Genomic DNA, 14,698 nt, shown 5'->3' with positions numbered 1-14,698 from the left:
AAGACTAAAATGGAAAGAGAGAGAGAGAGAGAGAGAGAGAGAGAGAGAGAGAGAGAGAGAGAGAGAGAGAGAGAGAGAGAGAGAGATATTTAATACATTGATGAAACATCGCTCCAAAGACAAATTATACCAAGCTATCCCTATCAATCTTTGTCGTGTATAAAGTGTGGGTAATCTGCAGTGGACAGGAAAAACCGACGATGTGTCTGACATTTACCTGTTTCCTCCTGAAATTTTCCCTACCACTCCATGGACAGTGTTAAATTAAGATCAAATGAAATTAGACCAGTGACACAAGTTCCTGGCAAAAGAATTGATGCATATTTGGGAAAGATAAGTTAGGTAATCATTCTCGGAAAGGACAGAGTACAATGTACAATGTACTATCACAACATTGTAATGGATATAAATAATTCTCAAGAAGCACGAACATAATAATGCATAAATTATTAGACTTCGGATTCATATGACGTTATTCAGTTGTGAACGCCGTAACAACTCCTAAAACTAAAAACTAAAGACTTTGGATATCGTATCATAACAATAGGTGAGCAGTATATTTCTATTTATTGCTTTTGTTACTCTGCGTTAGCCTAGTCTGGTACGTGGAATTTTCTATGGAATTGCTGCATAAGCCTATAATATAAAAAAGAGAATCTGTTAATCGATAGGCTAGTATTCTACTGACAGATTGTGAGTCCCATCTCAGTTCTCTTTGTTTCTTTAGGGGCACCTGGGTGTTAAAATTCAGCAAACTGTTTAAATAGCTATAGACATCAGGGGAAACCACTCTACAAGAAATGTGGCTGACGACGCAACAATGATGGAGGATAGAACTTCGTTTCGTTAGAAGGGGGCTCCTTTGTTCAAACTAGTTTCTGCACACTAACACTCTTGTTCTGGAGAGAGAAGCTATCCAAGATGTGGTTTTTGTATATGCTGAGTTGGCTGGCCCTTCTGATTCAACTATGCATTGTTACGCTGTCCATTGGTAAGAGATTACGGGCAAGTCAAAGGTCACTTGTTGGCACTTGGCACTTGTACTTGGTGGACTTGTCTACACTAAAACATTAAAAACTAGAAGAGTCATTGACATTGATTGAAATGATTGGTCTCAATATTTATATAGATCTAGATCTAGGCTTTCTCAGTTCCAAGCCATACAGCCCGCACGACTGACCTCGACATTGGGGGCAGACCCAAGTTCCCGGAGGGTCAATGCGAAAAGTGGCGATAGACCTATGCCATGCGTTGGTGCGGGTGATGGAGCATTCTCGCACTGTACTCACTAGACTGGCGACAACGAACTTTACTTACTTAATAAAATATTGCAGTGGCTACGTTCACGGCGCCCTGAATGTAGTTTGCAATTTAAGAATGATTTTGCTCACTTCACCCCTACCCTTTTCCCTTTTGTTTGTTTTTCTTTTTTGGAAGAAGAGGCTTAGACTCGCAGTCTAGCCGCACTTATTTTTAATATGATGGCTAGACTGACCATTTACAAAAAATAGGCCTACTGAATTGTAAATATACATTGTTAGTGTGCAGTACCTAAAGTATTTGTGTATTTGAGACGAAACCAGGTGCCTTAATAAAATGAGAGTGCATGTATTTTACACGACCTCCTGTTTTCTAATGTTAATAGGGCCTAAAAGGCAAGGTAAGTACGGCTAGACAGCCAGGTTAGCCGTACTTAAGGATGGCTAGACTCTCAGGCTAGCCGTACTTAATGTTGATGGCTGAATTGTAAATGAAATTTTTAGTTTGCAATGCCTAAAGTATTTGTATTTCAGACAAAACCAAAAGGTGCCTTACTGACTTGCATGTATTTGAACCTGAATAATTACTAGATCTATATCTAATGAGACCTGTATACTTAACAGGCTTGAGTCGATAGGGCCAAACCTAGATCTAAGTACGGCTAGACTGGCAGTCTAGCCGTACTTACGGCTTGCCACTTCGTTCTTTTTTTCACCTTCTCCCACCTCTCTTCCAGCACTGGCTTTCCATTCTCCCTTGTTTCTTCGAACGACTTTTATTTCCAAATTGTCGAGCATTGCTGGGTCTGCACACGGGAAGAGAGGATGAAGTCGTGTTCCGCCTGCTGGGCGAGCGAGACCTTGTCGACCGAGGCTGTTTTGCTGTGCCCAGCTTCACCCTCCGTAAACTCCTTTGTATTCGGACCACTGCTCCATTATTTTTTATGAGTATTCCTGTGCTGTTTCCTTATTCATTTTGAACTTTGAGCGATTGCTAGTACCAATGGTGGACGATTCAGAACGCTGTGAATGTAGCCTGCAAACAATGTTCACAGTGCCGTGAATAACCACTGAATATTAATATTGGTGGCCATTGGCCATATTTCACCAACTTTAATGACTTTATCATTGTGAGCTTAACTTGATATAACTGTAACCCTTTGATCCTGGTGCATCCTGGAAGCCCCATACTCTTCATGGGCTTTCAATCTTTGACCTAGATTTGTCTACTTTATGGCTATGGCTGCTGCTGCGTGATGGCTGCACAAATCACAACATGGATGTTCTGCAGAGAAAAAATGAGCACTCTGGCGTAAATTCAGTTCACTGTTTGATTGTCTTCTTCTTCTTCTTCTCGATCACATCACACTTGAAGTCTGGTATCTGTTATATTAGACGGTCTTGCACCTTTAGGAAGCTTTGCAGTACGCATTGTTAACCCATTAACACTTTCAGACCAAAAAATTTTGAAACAATTCTTGCTGTCTTTTTTTCGGATTTTAAAAAATCAGGGCTGTTTGTCAAGGTCGTCCTTAACTTATGTTGAAGCCTGTAGGTGTGCTCTACTGTATTCTAGATTGTATTCGGACAGTTTCGGTAGGTTTTAGTGGGTTTCGAAAAAAAGAAGCACCCCTTTTTTGGTGCTAAATCTAACAATTACAAAAACGTCATTAAATGGGTCATTAAATCGAAACTAGCAAACCTATTTCGATAGTTCTTCATCTAATGAGTGAACTTCTGGTATATAAGAGACCTGTTTTCGGCAATTACTGAAAAGTAATTTGATGTCGAAGTCGTAAAGGAATGTGCCCGAGCTGTTGTCAGCGGCATCGGTACAGTGGTTCCGACCGCGAGCCTCTGGGAGTGGCTTGCCCAAGATAAACACTTAAGTTAGTATGGTGGAAGAATCTAAATCTAGAGCCAAACACTGTTTATTTAACCCTACCTGTACGTCCTGTTTTACTATTATTAGATTGTATCCATACAACGTGGGGAACTCTGTGCCACCACTTTTAAAGAGGAAATGTACTTGTTCATCCGATCCATACCTTTTGCAGTCTGTCAAAAATGATTTTTGAAAAATACTGAAAGTTTCAAAGAGATCTTCATACTAGAAGTATTCTAAAATGTGAAGAGTACAACCCCGGGGGTACAAAATGACCCCAGGAAGTACGGATAGGGTTAAGGCGAATTTATCATTTATGTTGACAGGTTCGTTGATCTATCTAGATCTAGATTCTAGATCTAATCTAGTAATTATGACATAGACTGTAGACTACACAACATGGTTGGTCCGCTCTTCTTCAACTTAAAAGTTTGCAGTCTGTGTCTATAATATCTAGGCCTAGATCTAGACCTAGTGGTAGACCTAGTATTAACTAGTATTACTAAAGATTCTCTACTTCTAAGGTGTATTGCAATCCTTCCTTGGGATTCTGTCCCACATCGTGGCGGGCCAGCTTTGCCGACGTCACTAGGCGACGTGAGGTTGGTTTCATTGTCGACTGCTTGGGGTGTGTGTGTGTGTTTCTTTGCAGTCCCCCAGTGCACAAAGCAGCGCTAGGGAAGTGCACAGTCCCTGAGTAAGCAACGCTAGGGGACTGCACAGTCCCCCAGTGAGTAGCGCTGTACGGTCCCCTAATACCTTCCTTTTGCATTTAATCCCCCCTAAAGCAAAAACTTAAAAAAAAAATCCTTCCACACCCCCACGGCCAAGCAGTCTAGCCATACTTGAGTACGGCTAACCTGCCAGTCTAGCTGTACTTATTTTAGGCTTTAAAAAGCTGTTGAGTACACAGGTCTATTCAGGTTTAAAATACAAGTACTGTCAGTAAGGCACCTTTTGGTTTCGTCTCAAATACAATTTATACTTTAGGTACTGAAAACTGATTTACAGTTCAGTAGGCCTATTTTTTGCTGTTTGTCAGTCTAGCCATCGTTATATATGGCTAGCCTCTTCCTTAACCCTGGAAGCGTGCAGGCCCTGTACAAAGGACGTGAGCCGGGCTACCCGGGAAGCGCGCAGGCCGTATATATATATATATAGTATATATAGGGCTGACCTACTTCGACCAGGAAGCGAGCAAGATATAAAGGGCATAGACGCTAACCTTTTTCAATGGAAAATGTCAGCATATTCCTTATATATATATATGGAAAATGACGTAGTAAATTACAGGTCAAAGTTATAAATTGTGACCAATGACTTTGCAAGTTATTTTGACCTCGTAGAGCATCTCTTGGCCAAGATATTGATCGATAAAGTGACGCGGTCCAGCTGAGCGACCACACGCTTTGTGTTATCACTTGTTCTGTGTTATCACTTGTTCTGCTGTGCTAATATGTACTAATTGTTGAGTTTATCGTGTTTTGCGCTTTGTTAGTATTTATTTGATCGCTTATCATTTTTGAATGGCTCATTCTATGAGCTTTAAGAAAAGATATGGTTTTATATGCCAGCTTTTTCATCTGTTGAGCTGTAAATGGTCATTTTTCAGTAGCAGAGGTATAGATCGACATCTCTGGTATCTCAGCTGATATATATCCCCCCCCCCTTACCAAAAACCCAGGTTTACAACCGATCAGCCGTGGCGGCGGGGCCTTTTTGGCAGGTTACTTCGGGTGAAACGCTGAGCGCTTCTATGGTTAATATTTTTCCAATTTTGCTTTCTTCAACCGGTTTTGGAAAAGGGGCTGCAGGATGGTCAATCTGTGCAAATGAAGAAACATTCATACTGGACAGTCTACTGAAATAGCCATCCAAGTCAAATCATTTTTAGCCGTTTGAGAGTTAATGAGGATATTTCATGTGATAACGGAGACTTTACTTGTACATTTTCAGCTGCCGGGCTTTACTACCTGGCAGAGCTAGTGGAGGAGTACACAGTTATGACTGGCAAGATCATCAAATATTTGATTTATGTAAGTTTCAATGAGAACTTTGTTGTGTTTGAAAGTGTGGTGACATTAACATTGTACATGTTCAGTTACTTGTGAGCTAAGTTACTGATTATTTTTTGTTTTAAAAATTTGAACACCCTGCCTGTGTCTTGTTGAAGCAAGGAATCGTGCCATGACATGATGTCTTTGAAATTTTTTGGTTAAAAAGAAAAGATTTATTTTTCATTTATTAGTAAATGATGTTGCTTGATGTCAGAGCATGTAAGTTGAATATTTTGACTCAGAACTAGTTGTGTTGTCTGAACGCCCTGTGGATCCAAGTTGTTGTTGTTGTTGTTGTTGTTGTTGTTGTTGATGATATGTAATAGCAGTACATTTCAGTTATGTATGTCATGTTCTGATTTATCAGTCATCCTTTACATGATGAAAATGCGGAGAAAGGGGGTTGGAGAGTGTTCATTCACAGCTTATGATATTTTGGGTATTGTAGACTAAATATGAAATTTCCCCAAAAATGGGAATTTGGCCGCACTTCAAGGTGTATCTTTCAACCCTGTTTTGTGCTTTGAAAAAAGTGGATGTTGCTCTTTATTGATGATTTTCTCTGAGGAAAAGTAGTGTTTTTTAATGAAATGTTGCAAAGTTGTGTTGTTTTGCTATATTTTAGAGTTAAAATGTATTCATTTTTAAAATATATATGTTGATAACACTATGGATCGACTGAGAAAAGAAGATCTCCAAATCCACTTTAAAGAACTCTCTCACATTTTTGTGAGATATAGCCATAACATTTTTATTTCTGTTGACTTGTATGTAGAGCATTTTCATATTGTAATTTTTTCACTTTTTGTTCTACCATGCTTTTTGTTCTTGAATAATGTTTGGACTTCTTCTGAAACATGTAAAAGAATTTGGTCTCATTTTCTTTACAGGCCACCATTTTGATATACATTGGGATGCTTTTGTTTGAGGACTTCACCATCCTAATGATTGGAAGTGGTCTTGCCAGCTGTGTGGCTTATTTGCTTGTCCTGAATGATTTCCCCTTCTTTTATGTATCATCCCCGTCTTTCATCGTTTCCATCGGTGAGTTTTCCTTTACTTTAAATATAGATTAGAAAATTTGTTTGTCTTTTGCAAGTTGTGGGTATGATAGAATAAATCAATAAGCCTGTTTCAAATGGTTGATAAAGATATTTTGTTTAAGTTTTGAAGCAGATTCATATGGTGGGCCAGCTGGAAATCATAGATTAGATAAATCTGTAAGCTTACCAAGTCCAAATTGGTTCAGTGGCTTCAAATCTTACATGTTAATAACTTAATAGTTAATTCTTCTTACTTTATAGTACACTTATGTTTTCAATGTGATGCGCAGCCAAAAGTGAAATGGAAACAACTTTTTGTCTGTGATGTGAAATCAGACATAGATCAGTGTTAAAAAATTATTATTTTTTTTCGTAAGTGTTTTACGGCGCTCGCAACTGCATGAGTTCATATGAGTGCACGGGACACATTAAACATTTTTAGTTGGTGGGAAATTTTGAATTTTGCACGGGTGGCGGCCGAAGCCTACTCTTATTGATTTTAGACCACCAAGGGATCTTTAACGTGTGCAACTTGCATACGGGACCTCCAAGATTTTTCGCCCGAGAAGGCTAGGTGTAGATCTTTCCTACCAGAAGATCTGGGGTGTGGCTGAAAGACAGCAGTAAGAAGGAGCCAAGGAGTAGCAGTAGGAAGGCTGCAGAAAGAGTCAGAAGCCCAGAGGAGGGGTCAAAGGGGGTGGGGGCAGAAAGTGGAGACAAAAGCAGATGACAGAACATTGCTAGAGAGTAGGAAAGAAAGTGAAAGAAGACAATTTTAGATAAGAAAATGTTTTTGATTGCTTCCCGGATTCGAACCGGGGAACCTTAACCTCTAGGTCATGAGAGCCCCCCCAAAAGGTTTGGAATGGAAGGACAATCTATGGGTGAACTAAAGATTGTGAATTATCTGTTTGTTCACACATTTTTATAATAAGCTTCCTGTCTTTCTTTCTTTTTTATCACAAAACACGGGCATTGCAACAAAAATGGAATGAGCAAAGAATTACATTTCTTTGTGAAAAAAAGAAGCTTATTATGAGTTTATTGGAGAGAGTTTGTCATGTTTGTTTTGTTTCAACTTTGTTGTATGAGGGAAGATTATAATACTAATTACATAGCTACTATTGCCAGTCATTAGGGGAATCATATTTTTTCATTTTGTTACATTTTTCAGGGATGAAAATTAGAAGAATATGACCTTACTGAAGTGATTGCCAAGCATCTGAATTACTAATGCAGTTGAAATATAATTTGTGAATAATTTCTGATTCCTCTTATTATCATTTGTTTTAACCATTTTTTCATAATTTTTTCATCCACAGTCTTGCTTGTATTCAACCATTACATTGCATTCTCACACTTTTCAAGACAGTGGTATCCTTTCGCAGAGGTAAGCTGAGGGAGAGGGGGAGAGGGAGAGAGAGAGATGGAGAGAGAGAGAGAGAGAGAGAGAGAGAGGGAGAGGGAGAGGGAGAGGGAGAGAGAGAGAGAGGGGAGGGGTGGGGGGGTTGCAGACTAAAATACAGTAGTCTCCACCTTTACCTTTATGCACACCATACAAAAGCATGCTCTGTTCAAACACCCGCTTATGTCATATGACAGGTTTTTTACTTCGTGAGTTAGGAGTACAAACACATGTTCACTTCTGCTAAATGCATGCTTCTCGATCTGTGAATGACAGCGACAGGTAAAGCTGATAAAGGTGAAATTTTCGCTACAATCTCCACTGCTTGCCGAAGACAAGTCTAGACATCTGGATATTTGGCATGACTGCTCCACACGTTCAACAAAGAGAGTGGTGGAGAGCATTTTCACTCCCAACTGTCCACAGACACATAGGTCTAGGACTGGGCAAGGGATAGTGTGTGTGTGTGTGTGTGTGTGTGTGTGTGTGCGTGTGCGTGTGCGTGTGCGTGTGCGTGTGTGCGTGTGCGCGTGCGCGCGTGCGCGCGTGCGCGCGTGCGTGTGGGTGTGCGCGTGTGGGTGTGCGTGTGTGCAAAATGCGTGAATGCTGTAGAACACTAGATAAGATAAGCCTCTTGTATAACTATATGATTAAAGATAAGTCAAGTGATCAGCTGTGATCGAAGAACTTATAACGCTCGTGTGTAATGAGTCAGTAGCAAAAAAGTGTCTCAGAATGTCGTTTTCATTCATCTATTTACCGAGCTGCAATATTAGATGGCAGGCTGTCAGGAGTGGTTGCTTGGAAAGCCGCCTGGTTGTATGTATGTATGTATGTATAGTATAAGGTTTTACATGAGTGCTGTGACTATGGCTATCACCAAATTAGTTTCCTCTTTTCTGTTCCCTACATGTTAGTAAGTGCACATCAGTACAGTTAGTTGGTCTTTCTGCTTTTCTTCTACCACTTATTAAAGTCCTTTGTAGTCATAACTGTGACAGGGGAATCCTTTATAAGATAGTCACGTTTCGTTACATTATCGAGGAAAGCCACCCCCTCCCCCAAAGGGAGGTCAATGAAACATCGAGAAAATAAGATAATAAGATTGTTGCGTCCCTTTCTCCCTTGTCCAAGTTCATGTAATCGCACGCTCCGTATAAACATACACTTAGGGGGCTTCCCAAGGGGAGACTACTGCATGACATTTGTCAAACTTAGTCATTTCATTCCAAATTTTTGAAAGAACACCAATCAGTTCAAACATGAAGGATGTAGTATTGCTCTCCAAAAGATATTTTACCGTTAAACATCATTGGCAATGAAATTTTACAAATGACATACTTGCTCAAATGCGATTAGACTTTGATTGTTTGATTTTATGCTTAGTGTGTTTAGCTAGCTTAAATTTTCATGATAATATTAATAAAGCCTTGGCCAATATTATACGTCTCATTCTGCGTTACTTCAGCATATCATTATACTTCAAAAAGCACATTAGTTTGTATTAAAGTAGACTTTTATTTAATTTTATGATTGTGCTTTCAGGTTTTGGCGTACTTCACCCTTTGCTTGTGGTTGGTGCCGTTTGCATTTTTTGTGTCACTCTCAGCAAATGAAAACATTCTACCAACTACGTCAGGAGTGCCACAGGAACAAGGTGAGATGAATTTTGTGCAAGCTTGTATAGTCAAACCCTGTTACACTGTCAATTTTGGGATGAACTTGAAGTTGATGGTAAATCAGTATTGCGGGACTGGTGGCATAATGGGTTTAGATTATGTCCTCTGATTGATTTCACCAACTGCCCAGAGTGAAGGGAAGTGATTCTGTCAGGCCTAATTTAATCTCAGTATTTTGATTGGTAATTGTAAATTTTTAAAAATGCCGTCAGTCAGTTCAATGATGATTAAACTTTTTATCCACCTCAGCTATTATTTAAGGTAATATGATTTTTGTTCTGGAGGTGGGGTGTAAAAATTCTTATTTGGTAAAAAATGTGTCAGTTTTAAATTCTGACTTTCAATTATTCTAATTCTGTTTTCTCACAGAGAAAATCACTTTGTTATGCATAATTCATGTGAATGTTATATAGATTTTTTTTTCACGCTTGGCCATTGGGCGAGCATTTGGTTAGTATGTTGCAGTGTACCTGAGGTACTTTGTAACATGATGGGGCGAGCATGACCATGGCCATGTGTTAGCTGCAACGATAGCCAAATACTTAGCAGAAGTCCTCAAATATTTTTCTTAAGTTTAAAGGAACCATACATAGTGCAAACACTTTGTGTTTTCGGGTATGTGCTTTGTGGCCATCATTACAGTGGCGTTGGTAGTCTAGTGATTAGGCCACCAGACTCGTAATAGTGTGATGGCTGGTTTGTGTCCATGGGAAATTTTACATGAATATTCACGTATGGTTAGATCTTGTCGGAGATACATGTTAAATTCAGAGTTTCTGCCTCTTACAGAACCTTACAAGGGGCATTAAACCTATACAATTTCAAATTCTCACTTGTCCTTATGGTTCTTCATTTTTTGGGGTCTTTTTTGTAATATGTTGTGTTTAGTAGGGAAACCGGTCTTAAGAATCTCTGGCTTATTGGTTATATATCTTGGGTTATTTCCCCTTTGTTTTTATAATGGCAATCTCGAGGAACTGATTTTTTTTTCTTTGCTTTCAGATGAAAGTGATGTGGTGAGCAACTACTTTAGGAAAAACAAGAAGAAGATGGGTTTGCTGTCCTTTTTCAAGATGGCACAAGAAAGTGTTCTTCCACAGAGAGTGAGAAAGCAGTTTTGAGTGAATGATCAAATAAAACATATACATGTATCTTATAAATGATAATAACTTTGTCACAATGTACATGTATAGTTAATTTGAATCTGAGCTGCACTAAGAAAAAGAAAGTGGTGTCTTTTCTTTACCCTCAATTTTGCACCATTCATGAAGGTTAATGAAAATAACTATTAAAAGTGTCCACATCATGTTTATGGAAAGGAGGTTCTTGCTTAAGAACTGTTTTTGAAAAATGCTTCTCACAATAACTATCAGTGCCATGCCATTTATCTAAAACATGATCTGATAGCTGAGAGCTTTGTATTCGTCACAATGGAGATGGAGGTTTTTGTTGTACTTTTATTTTAATGATCATAGCTACACTCTGAAACTGTTCCTGGCTTGGGGCAATTTAAGATTGGTGACTTTACATACCCAAGACTAGTTACTTAACACACCCACAAGAAAAAAAGACTTCTCTAGTGGAGGTACAAGGCTTTGATCTATGGGTGGGGTGGAATCTGGCCTTTTTGTCCTTGCATTAAACACGTGTCCAAGTGTTGGAATAACGTTTAAGACTGTGAGAGGAAAGTGCATAATACCTGGGTTTCTTTTTGTACGTACATAGCCTATATTTTACAAAACAGCAAAGCTTTAAGACTAATTTAAGTTATTTACTGAGTAACAACCTAGTGTTTCTCTATCAGTTATCAGATAGAAATAACTTACTGGAAGTGTCTATAGTCCAGATTGATTTTAATTGAATTTTAAGAGAAGTGCTGGGGAGCTATAAGACACTTTGCCTCAATGAACTCATTGTGTTACTGTTTTTAAGGTCTGTCTGTCAGTTTGATGAGGATTTTAGTGAACTAATGAATGGTGTAAAGTGTTTTCTGGGGGGTCGTTATTTCAAGAAGATGTAATACAGGCCTCATTTCTCTATTTGAAAGTGGGAGGTTTTGATTGGAGTAATCATACAGCAGAGTAAAGCCTTTTAGATGTTCTAATAGATTTGCTTTGGGTGTCTGGCCTCAGAGGAATTTAGTCTTTTAGTTTCCATATATGCTTTCATAGTTCTGTTTTTGCATATCATGACGTGCAGATTTATAACAAACCACCTTGAAATTAAACATATTAATTATGTTTTGAAGAATGGTACGATGGATTTTGTCGTCACTTATGGATTTTTTTGGTAACAGTTTGCTTCTATGTAGTTTGTTGAGAATTGTTTGTTTTACCCATATATGACGTAACATTTAATTCTCCTTACAGGCATATTCACTGAAGTATAAATCCTCTTTACATGCAATATTGGTGCTGATAGCCTGTCTATTAGTATGCAAGAACAAAAGAGTTATGTGGGCTTTGCATGATGGTTTGCATTCTCTGAAATTGTACATAATGTTACTGTATGCTAAGGAGATGACGTGAGTGATTAGATCAGTTTCTTGGTTAGACTGTTCTAGAAACAGAACCTGTGTAGATATAATGCATGCTTTGATAGCTGGTTTGAATGTATTTGAGAGACTCCATAACTGAGTGTATCATATATTCCAGTGTGTTTTAAATAAATTGTCAAAAGGTAACAGTCTTCCTCTTTCATGTTTACTTTTTTGCTTGGGATGAAAATTGTAAATCGTTGAAAGTAAAATTATAAAGGTAAACTTCTCTGTCTGCGATCCATGACACAGTGGCTTAAGGTATATGTTTAGAGGTGTGAAGACGCTTGTCTTCAGCTGTTCCTCTTCGCTGACTGCATTGTCACAGAGCTCAGTGTCCAGACCTGCATGTTACAGCCTGGCTTCTAATCTCACAACTGAGTAGAGTGCTTAGCACTACAGGACATGTTCTATTATATTAATAATTATGTAGTATAAGGACAGCACATCTGCTCAATTGATAAGACTTCAGTGACTTCTTACTTAATTATTTAAGGACAAAAAGGGGGATGGAAGAGATGAGGAAATACAAAATCCTGCAGTGTAAAAGTGGTTGCATTGTGTTTAAGGACAAATTTAACTCCTGCTATTGATGTTTCTGTCATGCTTTTGCTTACCGGTACTTTACGAGATTTGAGGGAGTGCTTTTTTTTCTGTGAATTGCAGATATCATACGCCAACAATTTTCATCATGGGCTATTTCTGTTTTTAGACAAATGCACAGGCTATGTGTTTCAGTAAAAGAGGAGGCATTTGACCAATTTCCCTGCCTGCTTTATGTAAAGCGTGTGACTCAATGTGTCTGTTGAAGCTGCATTGTATTGTGTCAAATTTGCACTGTCGAGGAGCTTTCTTGATACTGAATCAATTCTTTTAAATAGTTGTAACTGTCGTGGTTTTTTTTCAAATAGTTGTTTGCAGTCTGTATCAAGTGTGCAGAGACTGTAATTATATAGGGATCCATTGAATAAATTTCAATATTAATAAGAAAGATAAATAAACAGTTATGAATTTTTTCTTGAAAATACCTGTTTGAACTGTTGACTTTTGCCCAACTGTTTTGTTGTTTTGTCTTTAGAATTCCATGTAAGGCGTAGTTGCTTTACTCACGAAAAATAAGACTATAATATTATGTGAAATCCATACTCATGCCGTAGAAGCTTTGTGAGATCCTGAAAAAACAAGCTATAATTGGATGTTTTTTAAAACCCTTTTATATTATTACTGAAGTTGAGACAATTGTATGTAGTTAGTATGAAAGTGCAATGTTCATGCTTACCCCTGGAACTTTTAAAATGAGTCTTTAAAAATAATATATTTCTTGAAAGAAGCAATGTGGAAGCTGTTTGCTGAAGCCATTGTTGCCTTGAAGGGTTTAGCATAAAATAAACAATGTTTTGCTGATTTATGACAAACACTGTAATTGCTGAATTTTTATGGGCCCTTGGTTTTCTAAAACAGATGTGGGAATTCATTTATTATGATTTGATTGATTTGCATGACTGAGTTTGTTGAATTAGGATGAGGACTTGGGACTGGGGGTCTGGGGATCTTAAGGAAGCCCTTTTTCATCAAAGGTTCAGGTTTTGAGCAACTTCAATTCTAAATGAAGTAGCTGTTTTGGAACAGAGTAAGATGCAAGGTGATGCTCAAGGAATATAGTGCATTTATTTCCCTTGCCCACTGACTTGCATGGACCTTTGGCTATATAAATAAGAGTTAAATAGGCCTACTCTTTTCTTCATCAAGTAAAGGTTTTTAATTAAACAGGGATATGATGTTACCTAGGTGAAATTTTTGGATGTTTTACTTCTCTTTACATTTACTAACACTAAACGGTACAGCAGGCAATTTTAACTGTATTTTGGGTGTACTTGTGAACTAATCATAATATTACTGTTCTTTTGTTGTGGATCTTCATCAGTGGAAAAGCAGCCTAGTCAATCTGTTGCAGCAAAAGTGGTGTGAAATCGTAGAAAACATGTGCTCACTGATATTATGCATGTGTCTTTTTTGTTCATTTTTTTTTATTTCGATGCATGATTGTTTTCTTGACTTTGAAATTATTTTCATTGAACAACTGTATTGATGGTTGGAAATAAAAGATTTGGTATCAGATTCTACTGATTTCTTTTCAGATTTTCCAGTTAGCACTATCTGTTGTGAAAGAGGTCCCATAATATCAGGTTTTCTGTCTTGAGTCATTCGGAATCATATACTATTCCAAAACCATATTATTCTCAGTTCTAAAAAGTGCCTCCTTTTTACATCTCAAGTGTAAAGCAACGTAAAGAAAAATCAAGGATTCTGACACTAATGAAACATTAAAGTTCATAATGCTGTGACTTTGTTGAAATTAAAAGAATATACTTGTGGAGTGTAATGACATTTGATATGAAAAGTCCGTTCAACACCTGTAGATTATTTGTTTATTAATTTTGAAGTCGAATAAAGTCATGGCACCTGCAGGTCTTGAGCAATAGCTAGGTTTTTAAAAGTTGTGCCCAGATGATGTTGAGTATGATTTCAACATGATGCGTGCATTTTTTAATAGAGTAGCTGCATCTGTCCGTCGGGATGATGTAGTCCTCTCATTGTCAGCCAGATTGGCACTGACAGAGCAACCTGCCTTCTAAATGATTTAAAATTGTGTCAGTTGGGACATTATTTTACATTCCATTACCGGCCATTAAAGCCACAGAATGGCCTGGTTGTGACGTTTGGGTTTTTTGAGGTGAAATCGGTATACCAATTTCTTAATATTCTTCATATAGAGTAGAAAAACAGCAAAGGATATAGTTTGGTCCTTATGGAGACAACTTTTCTCTAAAGAA

The 14,698-nt window shown here is 38.1% G+C and overlaps 1 protein-coding gene across 1 annotated transcript; it reads left to right on the top strand.

Moving 5' to 3' along the window:
• Positions 1 to 785: 785 nt before the first annotated feature.
• Positions 786 to 13,982, top strand: LOC101860460 (protein TEX261). Its single transcript, XM_005089565.3, has 6 exons — positions 786 to 991; positions 5,101 to 5,180; positions 6,092 to 6,245; positions 7,567 to 7,634; positions 9,195 to 9,306; positions 10,331 to 13,982. Exons 1-6 carry the CDS (start codon positions 922 to 924, stop codon positions 10,447 to 10,449), a joined length of 603 nt encoding a protein of 200 aa, XP_005089622.1. The 5' UTR covers positions 786 to 921; the 3' UTR covers positions 10,450 to 13,982.
• Positions 13,983 to 14,698: the final 716 nt, after the last annotated feature.

The sequence above is a fragment of the Aplysia californica genome, unplaced genomic scaffold (genome assembly GCF_000002075.1).
Source record: "Aplysia californica isolate F4 #8 unplaced genomic scaffold, AplCal3.0 scaffold00007, whole genome shotgun sequence".
Classification (NCBI taxonomy): domain Eukaryota; kingdom Metazoa; phylum Mollusca; class Gastropoda; order Aplysiida; family Aplysiidae; genus Aplysia; species Aplysia californica.
Note: the sequence above shows the minus strand (reverse complement) of the source record. Positions and strands in the feature narration are given on the sequence as shown.

Excerpts from the sequence above, each read along its gene's own strand:
- LOC101860460 (XM_005089565.3), top strand. The coding sequence starts at position 922 with ATGTGGTTTTTGTATATGCTGAGTTGGCTGGCCCTTCTGATTCAACTA. Across the intron at positions 7,635-9,194 it reads AGTGGTATCCTTTCGCAGAG|GTTTTGGCGTACTTCACCCT; the intron begins GTAAGCTGAGGG and ends TTGTGCTTTCAG. Across the intron at positions 9,307-10,330 it reads AGGAGTGCCACAGGAACAAG|ATGAAAGTGATGTGGTGAGC; the intron begins GTGAGATGAATT and ends CTTTGCTTTCAG.